Source organism: Bicyclus anynana, chromosome 15 (assembly GCF_947172395.1).
Source record: "Bicyclus anynana chromosome 15, ilBicAnyn1.1, whole genome shotgun sequence".
Classification (NCBI taxonomy): domain Eukaryota; kingdom Metazoa; phylum Arthropoda; class Insecta; order Lepidoptera; family Nymphalidae; genus Bicyclus; species Bicyclus anynana.
The window spans coordinates 15374856-15387751 of NC_069097.1; the positions used below are offsets into that span (position 1 = coordinate 15374856).

The 12896-nt window shown below is 35.5% G+C and overlaps 2 protein-coding genes across 2 annotated transcripts; both read left to right on the forward strand.

Annotated features, from left to right (window-relative positions):
- The first annotated feature begins 1933 nt into the window (after positions 1 to 1933).
- LOC112045631 (uncharacterized) lies at positions 1934 to 4718 on the forward strand. Its single transcript, XM_052885940.1, has 4 exons — positions 1934 to 2078; positions 2675 to 3225; positions 3866 to 3988; positions 4530 to 4718. The coding sequence occupies exons 1-4, from the start codon at positions 1934 to 1936 to the stop codon at positions 4716 to 4718; spliced, it is 1008 nt and encodes a 335-aa protein (XP_052741900.1).
- Positions 4719 to 7365: 2647 nt separating this feature from the next.
- On the forward strand, positions 7366 to 11102 carry LOC112045632 (uncharacterized). The gene is made up of 4 exons (XM_024081899.2): positions 7366 to 7883; positions 8191 to 8801; positions 9423 to 9644; positions 10914 to 11102. The coding sequence occupies exons 1-4, from the start codon at positions 7706 to 7708 to the stop codon at positions 11100 to 11102; spliced, it is 1200 nt and encodes a 399-aa protein (XP_023937667.2). The 5' UTR covers positions 7366 to 7705.
- Positions 11103 to 12896: the final 1794 nt, after the last annotated feature.

A 12896-nucleotide genomic window follows, 5' to 3' on the forward strand; every position in this document is an offset into this window, starting at 1 on the left:
GATGTCCACTGCAGGACATAGGCCTTTTGTAGGAACTTTCAAACATCACGATACTGAGCCATCTGCATCCAGCGAATCCCTGCGAATCGCTGGATGTCGTCAGTCCACCTGGTCGACTAACACTGCGCTTTCAAGTGCGGGGTCACCATTCCAGCACTTTGGGACCCTAACGTCCAACGGCTCTTCGAACTATGTGCCCCGCCCATTGCCGCTTTAGCTTCGCAACTCGTTGAGCTATGTCGGTGACTTTGGTTCTTTTGCGGCTCTGCTCATTTCTGAAAATGAACATGGCCAAAACGAAAATAATGTGTAATGCTCATGTATCGCTCCACCCAGTTACAGTTGAAACCGCTGCACTCGAAATTGTAAACGAATACATATACCTAGGACATATGATCCAGTTAGCTAGGTCCTACGTCGAGAAAGAGGTGAACCACCGAATCCAACTCGGCTGGGCTGCATTCGGGAAACTTCGCGACATGTTTTCGTCCGAAATTCCTCAGTGCCTGAAGACAAAAGTCTTCGAACAGTGCGTGTTGCCAGTGATGACCTATGGTTCCGAGACTTGGTCGCTAACTATGGGCCTCATAAGAAGGCTCAGAGTCACACAGCGGGCGATGGAACGAGCTATGTTAGGAGTATCTCTGCGTGATAATAGTTTTACGTGATTTACTGCGATGAAATTTCAAAGTTATGTGTAAAGTGAAATATGTACCTCGTCTAAGAAAGCTGAGTAAAAATGTCTAACCTTAACTCATAACGAACTCATATTAGAGAATTTCCATTTAGTACAATTTACTACAATTTCTACAATTTCTTTCTTTCTTCTATACACTATATATAGTTAAAAACTTAGTTACACGGCACTGCTTCCAAGTAGGTTGCTATTATCTTACAGTGGAATTCATAGACGTTGAAGGGGCATCCTCAGGGGATCATTCACATTTATGAAGGTTAAATTAGACACTCAGCGGCTGAATGATCCTCTGGGGGTGCCCCTACAACGTCAGAATTCCATTGTTAGACTGCATCATCACTCAACATCAGATATCTCATCTGATGTTGAGTGATGATGCAAACGCAACCTAGGACTAACTATTATCATTGAATAAAATAAAAGAACAGTATAGATATGGAGCTACAAGGCGTGATAACCCAGTGTATATGACCTCTGCCTTCGATTCTGGAGGGCGTGGGATCTAATCCGGTCCGGGGCATGCACCTCCAACTTTTCAGTTGTGTGCATTTTAAGAAATTAAATATCACGTGTCTTAAACGGTGAAGGAAAACATCGTGAGGAAACCTACATACCAGAGAAATTTCTTAATTCTCTGCGTGTGTGAAGTCTGCCTATTCACATTGGGCCAGCGGAGTGGACTAGATTGGCCTAACCCCTCTCATTCTGAGAGGAGACTCGAGCTCAGCAGTGAGCCGAATATGGGTTGATAACGACGAAGACGACGATATGGAGCTATCACTATCAGACAATGTCTGGGACAAACAATTTGTACCATTATCTTCAAAGCACATGCATGTAACACAAGCTGTTACAGACATTTGAAAAAAAAATAAAAAACAAAAAGAATAAAAATTATGTTTCGCGATCCAGAACAATTGAATATTTTCCTACTTCTTCTTATTCCTCTTTTTAACCGACTTCAAAAAAAGGAGGAGGTTTCTTAATTCGACCGTATATATTTTTATTTGTTCGTTATGTTGTTACTTTCCTTGGTTTTTGGTATACAAATAAACTGTATGAATAAGTAAAATAATTGAAAAAGTTAGCCACTGCGGTTATCCGCGCTTCTGTACTAAACTTTATGTAATTCAAGTGTTATCGCAGATTGTATATTTGCCTGCAATTAACACATTTGAGAGCTACCAACTTTGTTACAAAACTGGAAAATTCAGACGTTAAGTAAATGACTGGAGAATGGCAGATAAAATTTGTATCCATACAAATAGCAAAATTGATAATATCAAAGACAGAGTTTTAGAGAAATCTCTTAAAAGTATCATCGAAAAAGAGGGTTATTTAAATTATGAAATTGTTACCAGAAAGTTCAACACTGGCGGAGGTAATTTCCTCGGAGAATTGATGGAGGTTGATGTCAAAGGTAGTAAACATGTTTATATTAAAGGACCAAAATATTGCTATTAATTGTAGGAAATTGAGTAAACCATAACTTGCACGACGTTTTCAAACTTTATTTTTATTAAAGGTAGACTTAGTTGAAAATGATGTTGTTGGATTTATTCTCTTTATTGTGTGATGTGTGATTTCTCTCTTGTTTTGACTGTGGCCCTAACCTCATTGTGATAACAAAAAACGATTTATTAAAAAATTTATACAACTCTTAGATAAAATATTTTGGATTCTATTTTTAATATGGCTTTTTAATAAATATTTGCGATATAACAATTGGGTACTTTCTCATTATTAATTTAGATAGAAGATATACTAGGTGATTATGCAAAGGTTGTTCTGCTGTATAAAATATCTTCCATACAAAAATAACGAAACCACCATTGAAAAAATGGGATAAGTAATTTACGTCATATTTTAATGCCTTTCAAATTCACAAAAGTAATCATTTAAACCGTTTAAGCCATTTCAGAGGATTGTGACCACAAAACAATGTGAAATTTTAAAATAGGTATATTTATTTTACAGGTAAAGCCGTTGATGGTGAAAAAGAAACTAACCTATTCGTCAAAAAAGCAATTAATTTTGAAAAAATAATAACATTAAATGGAAACGAAGTAATTCATAAGGAGTTATTCGTATACATTGATCTATCACCAGTTGTTACACATTTGCAAGACACAGCTAAAGTGCCCAGTGAAGATCGATTTAAAATTCCAAAAGCGTATTCAGAATCTAGCGAACACGCTTTGATTTTTGAGAACCTAGCCAAAAAAGGTTTCAAAACATACGGGAAATATGATATACTACCGTTAAAATACATGGAACTTGCTATTCAAGAACTGGGAAGGTTTCACGGGATATCATTTGTGATCGAACAACGTATGCCGGACTTTTATGAAAATAAGATAAAAACGCAAAAGTCGCCTTTCAATTTTAATGATGATTGGAAGGGTTTGATGGAGAAGATCTTCTTGTACACTGCAAGTCTATTAGGAGGTGAAACAAAGAGAAGAATTGAGGATTATCTACCGATTGCCATAAAGAAATATCCCGTGTACGACAATGATCAAACTTCTGTACGGTGTTGCCTCTCGCATGTGGATTATCGCTCTGCCAATATTTTAGTACGGGAAATTGTAAGTCAAAAAGTTATCACTTAGAAACATATTTCATTTGATACACTCATTCACTCGGGAATTCTGGAATAGTCTTTCACTAGTTTTGATGAACATAATATAAGAATCCTGTAATCAACATGTTTTTTATAAAGCTAGTTTTCCATCGCTATTTTTTTCGAATAACTGCCGGTCAGTACGGAGCCATAGAATGCATAGCGCAGTCTTCCTACTGACTTTCTATTTATCTCTCTCTTTCTTTTCGGCCCGTTCTGTTTTCTCTTTCATAATCACAATAACTCTGAGCATCTGTTAGTACTTCATCCATTCTTAGTCTGCTAGCATGCGTACAATGAGGTTTTCATTGCTGCAAGACTAACTTTATGTGAAACTAGTTGACGCCCCGCAAGTTTCATCCGTGTAGTTCCCGTTTCTATGAGAATACGAGTATAATATTCCTATCTTTTTCAAAATCGGTGCAGTAGATTCAGAGATTACCCCTACAATACCACACACTTAACTTCTTTATGATATTAGTATAGATATTCTGATATACAGATAGAGATAATATTTTGACTATGCGTTTCCTTGTTGTCTTCAGGATGGCGAACCTGCGGAAGTTATAACAGTAGATTATCAGCTCCTAGACTATGGCTGTCCGCTCAGAGACTTGCTGTTCTTCATATATTCGACGACCAGCAAAGATTTCAGGAGGGAACACATGGTACATCTCAAGGATCTGTATTTTGAGACTCTGACACGATATCTTAAATATTTTGACATGGATATAGAGGATGTATATCCTAGGAAGGAATTCGAAGAGGTTTGTGAATTTATCAGTAAATAATAACAGGCAAAAGAAAATTTCGATATAAAATATGAAAAACTTATGCATATACAATACGTAAAATTACTTAAGCTATTAACACAGAAAACATATGCTATGATTGTGTGCTAGGGTTGCGCTTACTGGAATTCTTATGAGAATTGGACTAATCTAGACGTGGACTTCGTATCAGAGAGGCCTATTCTTTCATTATTTGTTGGCTTTGCGTAGCGTGGCAAAATTTGGTGGCTTTGTGTGGCGTCAACAGTCGCAAATACGTTAATACCAGTGACCCAGGATCAATTTAGACGTAGGCGAAGTCGCATCAGCGAGGTTCCGTTCTTTTATTATCTGTTGGCTTTGCGTACTGCGTCTCGTAGCTTTGCGTGACATTAGTAGTTGCAAGCCCAATACCATAGCTTGGTATATTTTTTTACAGGTGTACAAAGAATGGAAGGACTACGGCTTGATCAGGACGTTGTACTCGTCGGTATTCCTGTTCGCCCCGGACTCTGGGCTGGACGTAAGCAAGCTGTGTCTGGCTGAGCTGCCTTACGAGCCGGGTCCTGAAGTACAGGAGAGAGTGCGTGGCTGGATAGAGGAATTCATAGAGGACGGATACTTGTAGATTACTTATTTTTTATACAAGAACTAGCGGACCCGGTCAAGCTTCGTTTTGACATAAGTGCACTTATTCTCTATCCCTACTCTACCCTTCTATACCTCTACCCCTACCCTACCCCTACCCCTACCTAAATAGAAAAGTGCAGTTTTTAGGGTTTTCCCGGAAATTATTTGATTTTTTCTCACCTTTTAAACCTTCCCTATACCTCCACGAACATTTCAAGACCAAGATAAGATAAATCCGTTAAGCCGTTCTCGAGTTTTAGCGAGACTAACGAACAGCAATTCATTTTTATATATATAGATAGATATTATATATTATTGTCGAGCAGTTGGTAATGCATGGTTTTCAATAACTATATTAAATTCAATTCAAAACGATTGACAGTTGACGATGTATGCCTTGATATTTTGTAAGTAATACGAGTATAAAGACATGAAAAATTTGCAATTTAATTACTTTGTTACATTTTGCTTTTTTAATTGACTTCAAACAGACTTTTTTATTCGACTTGTATTTATGGCAAAATCAGCTCCTAGGTTGGATTTTTTTTTATGAAAGTAGAAATTACAAACTAAGAATGGTCTTTTTATATTTTTGTAAAAGCTTAATTTAGCAGAATAGCTAAATATATAAAATCAAATTGCAATTTTATCGAACAAATTTCAGGGGGCCTATTTGTTATCGAACGCACCGAAGTTAGGAATATGGTATGGGACGAAAATGTTCCCCACGACTATAGTTCGCTACGTTTAAAATTTTGTTCGACTCGTCATGAATATCACATACTCAAAGTTTGTGCGATAATTATGGTCATGAATAAATAGTTCCTATACCCAAGGACTAATATATTTAACTACTCGTCTAACGACTTTTATATCAGTAATTAATTAACAATAACTATTTTTACTTAATGCCGATTTAATTATTCGGATTGGAGGTGATAAAAGGTCCGATACCTTTTATCGACAATTTATTGCAGACGAATAGATTATAGCTGGGTTGATTACGACGAATTTAATTTTAGTTAACGGTGCTGGTTAAAGATTTAGTCTGAATATAATACTAGCGGACGCCCACGACTTCATTCGCGTGGAATTCAGTTTTTCACAAATCCTGCGGGAACCATGGAATTTCCGATGAAAGTAGCCTATGTGTTAATTCAGGGTAATCGTAGAATTCTGAAATGCAATACATCTTTACTCACACCACCATGATAGAAAACCATCAATGACGTCAGATTTTAAACGAAATCATCATCATCATCACGAAAAACCTCCTCCATTTGTAAAGACAGTTAAAAACAATAATTTTATTGCTAAACATTAGAAAGATAAGTTTATCTCACACACACATAAACTTATTTGCTAGTTCTTATCTAATGTTTCAATAAACTATAAATATTTTTAGTTTTTGATCTAAGAACACAAGAGAGTTCTTAACCGCACGAAAATAACAGCGGAAGAAAATCCAGAAGACTGCCTTTGTAATGTTTTTTTTTAACCCATTAAAAAAAACTGTGACAGGTTAATTTTGAATTTTTTTATTGGATATTATAACTCAAAACGTATTAGTATTTTATGTTGTCCGATGTTTTTTTTCAGTTCTGAATGCTCTAAAACTGCTGAATGAATTCAAATGAAAATATGCGATTAGAGTTCATACTACGGAAAAGGTCAAGCGATGCTTTTTACCCCAAAAATCAGCACGGTTTACTTAAAAGAGGGGGATAAATTGAAAATGTTAAAATGGTAACTGCAACTATCAAGAGAAGTCCGATTACGTTCATTTATTTTTTTAGAAGTAGGTAGTAAAATACAACTAATATCTTATTTTTTGATGGTTCACGATAATGTTAAATCTTTCGCCTTTTAGTATTTGCGACATGGGTGCAAAAACTAGCCTGATAGGTCAGGCTCAGGTAGATAATAGTTTTTGTCTCGATTTCAATCACTATCAGACAATGACTGGAACTAACAACTTCGATCCACGTGTAAAACCGTCGCTGGAAAGAAAAGTCCCCAAAAATTAAAGTAGAGCAATCGACGATTTAAATAGATCTAGAGGCACGACAGTGCCCCCGTCAAGGCGAGCAAAAAAAGCGGCACGGCCGTATCATACTTTTCTCGAAGCAATTCAAGCCATTTTCGACCACCTGTAACTTCGTATATTTCAAATATCATTGAATTTGAACAAGTAGTTTAAGAATATAACTAGTCAAAGTTTCCTAATTTTGCTAATTTTGTCACTTACTGACTGACTGATCATCAAAACTTTTCTTCACTTCCAGCAGACATAGAAGCTTCAAATTTCGAATACAATTAGTGTTTAGTGTATAAATCAAGGAAAATTAAAAAAAATATTCAGTCCAGTTTCCTAGACACTGCATAAATAACTTTATAAACTATATAAATATATAGGATTACAAAGTTACATTTGCAGTGAATGAATCAGTGTTTCTGAAATCAATATTAAAAATCTTAGTTAATTACGGATTGTTTATAGTAACCGATTTGGTATTACATGGATCTCATAAGTTTTTACGGTAGAACAACTGAGTTGCGAGAATTGGTATATTTTACAAGTGCTGTTTTTGATGGCATAGACGAGGTTGTCCGACCATCACATACTTAAACACATACTTAAACCAGTCCGGGGGACGCGGGGTGGGGGGCCGCTCCAACTGCCGGGCCTCCGGACTCACGCACCGACTGTGGTGATTAACGCTTTCTTGTTGTTCGGTCTTCTCACAATAAACGATTCAAGAAGTTAACCAGCGTATTTATGGGCAACCTCCCAGCATAATCATCAAACACAATACAATACCAGAGGTACGCTAGTAGTATAAACAGCTGCGGATGATCGCGCTTATGTATTAACCTTTAGGTAACTCACACTATCGACGATTATATACGCATATATTGCCGACAATTTAGTACATTTGGGGGCTACTATTTTGTTAAAAGTGTGAAACTTCTGGTGCTAAGTAAATGGCTGATAAAATTCATTTTCATACTAATGGTAGAACAGATTTCGACTTGGTTCTAGAGAACCATCTTGAAAATATCACCAAGAAAGAGGGCTACATATATTATGAAATTGTGAAACGAAACTTCAACACTGACGGAGGTAATTTCCTGGGAGTCTTGTTGGAGATCGATGTCAAAGGTAGGTGCGATGTTTTTTTTTTGGGAAAATAAGGAAACCTGCTTGACGTTTTATACAACGTTGAATTTTGTAAAATAGTTATTTTTATTTACAAAAAAAAGACTTTGATTAAATATATTTTATATAATTTCACAACTACATTTTTTTTCAATGAAATTATGTAGTCGTGACTTTAAAAGGAAAAATGGTACAAATTAAGTTGGATAAAATATTTTGGAGAGGTAGAGGTTGTTAGAAGTTGGGAAATTTTATATAACCTGCAAAAAGAACTGCGTTATTGTAATTAAATAGCATATTCGTTCTACAGGTAAAACTACTGATGGTGAAAAAGAAACCAACTTATTCGTTAAAAAGGAAATTCCGTTTGAAAAAATAACAGTATTAGATAGCAAAGTAATGTTTCGTAAAGAATTATTTGTATACATTGATCTAGCAAAAGTTGTCACGCATTTGCAAGACTCGGCAAAAGTGCCGGATGAAGATAGATTCAAAATTGCAAAAGCTTATCCAGAATCTAACGAAGAAATTTTGATTTTTGAGAACCTAGCCAAAAAAGGTTTCAAGACTTACGGGAAATTCGATATACTACCGTTGAAGTACATAGAACTCGCTATCAAAGAATTGGGAAAGTTTCACGGGATATCATTTGTGATCGAACAACGTATGCCGGAATTTTATGAAAATAAGATAAAAACGCAAAAATCCCCTTTCAATTTCAATGATGATTGGAAGGGTTTGATGGAGAAGATCTTTTTGTACACTGCAAATCTATTAGGAGGTGAAACAAAGAGAAGAATTGAGGATTATCTCCCGATTGCCATAAAGAAATATCCGATGTATGATAATGATCAAACTTCTGTTCGATGCTGCCTCTCGCATGTGGACTATCACTTTGCCAATATATTAGTAAAGGAAAATGTAAGTTAAAATTAAAAATGTTTTAAGAATGTAACTAACCAATGGGCCTTTGTAGCCATAAATTAAACATAAGTAGGACCTTATTGTATTGTTGTCGTAAAGATTCAAACATTAGCATTCTTACTCTCAATCTAAAAACGGGTCGTTACTCAAAATCTCCACCTACAAGGAGAGAGGTTTGGGCCATTTAATTACGTTGATGCTATTTACATGATGCGATATCTAAAAGTGGCGTTCTATCTTCATTGTTGAACTTCAAAAGTTCAGAAAAGCAAACAACCTGCAAGTATATACCTAAAGTGGTCTGCGAAGTACAACAATAACACGACTTAATAAAATAATAATATGTTCGTTAAATAGACGTATTACTAATCGGTCGCTTAGTGTGCCATGGCATGGTCCAATAATTTTCGAGTTTATTCGTTACGTGTAGTTATAAGAAAAAAACTATTTAGACATATTTTTCGGGCATCTCTCATCTTTAAGAAAATCAGATCGTTTGTTGTTTGTCTCTATGTTTCGGTTAATTTTGGAGGCCCCCCAATAATGGTGTGGTTAAATAAAATTAATTTAATAAAACAATGGTTGTCTCTATTGTCTATGCTTCTTTCTTGTCTTCAGGATGGCGAGCCTGTGGAAGTTATAACAATAGACTATCAGCTCCTAGACTATGGCTGTCCGCTCAGAGACTTGCTGTTCTTCATATATTCGGCCACCAGCAAAGACTTCAGGGGGGAACACATGGTACATCTCAAGGATCTGTATTTTGAAACTATTACACGATATCTCAAATATTTTGACATGGATATTGAGGATGTATACCCCAGGAAGGATTTTGAAAAGGTTTGTGCATGTCAGTGAATTAATCAATCAATTTTAATCGTTAAAAAAAGTAGCTATTTAGATGATTCCATCGATCTGGTATTAGAATTAGTTTGATTATAATAAAATACTTGTTATCTACCTACTTGTAATATCACACTCATTCGTCTATAAATCTCTTAGATATGTTATTATTTAATCTACGATTAAACGAATAGTAAAGTAATAAAAGTGTAATAAATTATCATATGCTGGCATGTTACACCGATAGATTTTAGCGTAGCATTCATTACGTAAGTACGAGTGTTCTATGATAGTGTGAAACTATCGTATTCTCATGAAGAAGAAGAAGAAGAAATACTTTATTGCACACAAAAATACAATTATAAATTGAAACATTAAAAACATAAATTAAACTAAGCATGCAAAGGCGGCCTTATTACTATAAGTAATCTCTACCAGGCAACCCTTGTTTGATATTACTTTCATGCTTAAGCACAGCATGCCTATTGACTAACTTTGAGAAATTTTAGTGGATGTACGAAAATTACCAACTAACTACTATTGTTAGTAATTCTCAAGTCACTTGATTTCGTTATTTACTATTTATATTGTTATCTTATCAAAATTACTAACCAATGTCTAATGGAAGCCATAGTCTACGAGTATGTCTATAGATCACAATGGATAATTGCTAACTGAATAGCGTTCCAAGACATTTTAGTGTAAATCGATATAAAATTATGAGCAAAAAGTGGGGTCTATTTATAGCCTTTCGTGGATATCATTGAGTAGGTAGTAGTTATTGCCCAGTTAACATTGTAATTTTGGTCACATCGCCACGAGTGCAGTGCCGGATTAGGCTGATACCAGGCCTATCAAAATTTTAAATCTATAAAAAGGCCTAACAAAATTGCTTGGAAATGAAATGTATTACATGACAGGGTACTTATATACCTATTGTTAAATGGTGATAAACTAAAAAAGGATAAACTGAAAGGCTGAGTTTGTTGTGGGCTCTTCTCGGACCAAGGCGCGTTTGGAACCCTCGTAACTTTAATTTTAAGTTTTCGAATAATTATTATCACCATTATCTTAAGTTTAATATTATTACATGACGTTTCGAAAGAGCTTGTAAACTAAGCCTATTTGAAATAAATGAATTTTGACTTTGACTTTATCAAATTTAAACAGCTGACCCTTTTACGTTAAAAATCTGGACAAATGCGAAATATGTCGTTAACGCATACTAAGCATACAGTACAATAACGCGCTGTAAATTTATTACAGGTATACAAGGAGTGGAAGGATTACGGGTTAATTAGGACGTTGTACACTTCGATATTTCTGTTCCCACCGGATTCTGGGCTGGACGTTAGCAAGTTGAGCCTCTCTGAGCTGCCTTATGAGCCGAGCCCAGAGGTGCAGGAGAGAGTGCGGGGCTGGATAGAGGAGTTCTTAGAGGACGGTTACTTGTAGATTATTAATAAATAAATAATAAATCTTTATTTATCAAAACTGCATATCACAATTAGTTTGAAGCCCTGCTTCCTGCACTAGTTATTATTGAGTTACAGGAGGCAGTGTCTTCCCATTTTCAATGTCACAATACGTTGATAAACATAAAGGTTTCGTTTACAAGCACTTTTGAAAGGTCAGGTATATGTCAAAATTTAATTTAATCTAATGGTGGTAATAATAGAAGAAATATATATGATGATAATCAGTAGAAAACTTAAAATTAAAGTTACGAGGGTTCCAAAGGTCCGAGAAGAGGCTACAACAAACTCAGCCAGGTTTCTCCTTTAGTTTATCACCATTTCACAATAGGTATTTATGTAGCCAAATTAATGAATAAATGTTTTGGTTATAGACCTAAGCACTATGACATTAAACAACACTTTTTAAAACACCTAAATAAAGAGACTAACGCTGTTTTTCGGAATCTAAAGTTTTTTTTGGTACATATTTCTTTTTTTTTTTTAGAAAAATCCCATAACAATCATTGACTTAAACTAGAATTACTTTCCAAAAACTGTTTGTTTGTATAACATTAGAGAAACTTGTATCAAAAAGTATCGTATTACGAGATCGGGTACTGAGGCGTGGAAGCACAATAACAAGGTTTATTTAAAATAACTACAACATTGAACAATTCATTTCCTGCTGATACGAAAGTTTATGTTACATTCATGTAAACATTATAGTTAATTGTTAACTTCGATGTTCTAGGTATTTTACATTATGACTATTTCATTGGTTCAATCAACGACGTTTTACACTATAGACTTGTTACGTGCTTACAAAATCACCGTAAAAAGTGAGCTACTCCATTAAGCGCACACATGCACAATTTCATGTTTAATTTCATTGTATATTTATGTATATACCTACAGTTTTTAAATTAATTGATTATGAAACACGGCTAAAACTCACGTGATATTAGGTCGGAGTATTTAAGTAAGCAAACCGAACTAACTACTTAGTTCGGTTTGCTTACAAGAAGACGAGTCTATCATTAATGAACCTTCGGAGAGTGTAACGGAACCTTTACTCCCCGCCACTCAACCCCTCTCCGAGCGCGCAATGCGAGCAGCAGCGCGTCGCGCAGCCGCTTCGCAGTTCGCAGTTTGAATCGTGCCGCGATGCAAGAACCAGCTAATGACTAAGGGCCCCGTATGGGTTCGAAACTAGTCCAGCATACTCCGACCTAACATCACGTGAGTTTTAGCCGTTTTTCATAACCAATTAATATGAATGACACTCACGATAGTTTAAATTCTAAAATAGTTTTCAAAGTTCATAAACACACAACTCGACATTGTATATGTGTATTTATTTATTATTTGTTAATATATTTATTATTTCTTATTAATATACTTAACTACTTTCGTTGACTCAATGAAATGCGAACAAAATATATCGTTAAGGAATCAAGCATTATCACCCGAAGCCCACCAACCCGCATTACACCAGCGTGGTGGGCCTAAACTCCTATCACCATTTCTGTAAGGAAATCCTGTCCCTGCAGGTTGCAATAGGTATGATAATAATGATCCGAATAAGTATAATTGCAACTCTACCGTATAAACTATACCCTACTAGTTCCCGTAGGAATATGGGGATAATATATAGCCTATAGCCTTCCTCGATAAATGGGCTATCTAACACTAAAAGAATATTTCAAATCGGACCGGTAATTCCAGAGATTAGTGCGTTCAAACTTCTCAGCAAACAAATCTTCAGCTTTATAATACTAGTATAGATATTATG

What these genes read in the sequence shown, in the direction of transcription:
- LOC112045631 (XM_052885940.1), top strand. Translation starts at nt 1,934, where the DNA reads ATGGCAGATAAAATTTGTATCCATACAAATAGCAAAATTGATAATATC. An exon ending in ACGACAATGATCAAACTTCT is followed by an intron (nt 3,226 to 3,865) that starts GTACGGTGTTGC and finishes TGTTGTCTTCAG; the next exon opens with GATGGCGAACCTGCGGAAGT. An exon ending in ATTTCAGGAGGGAACACATG is followed by an intron (nt 3,989 to 4,529) that starts GTACATCTCAAG and finishes ATTTTTTTACAG; the next exon opens with GTGTACAAAGAATGGAAGGA.
- LOC112045632 (XM_024081899.2), top strand. Translation starts at nt 7,706, where the DNA reads ATGGCTGATAAAATTCATTTTCATACTAATGGTAGAACAGATTTCGAC. An exon ending in ATATATTAGTAAAGGAAAAT is followed by an intron (nt 8,802 to 9,422) that starts GTAAGTTAAAAT and finishes TCTTGTCTTCAG; the next exon opens with GATGGCGAGCCTGTGGAAGT. An exon ending in CCAGGAAGGATTTTGAAAAG is followed by an intron (nt 9,645 to 10,913) that starts GTTTGTGCATGT and finishes AATTTATTACAG; the next exon opens with GTATACAAGGAGTGGAAGGA.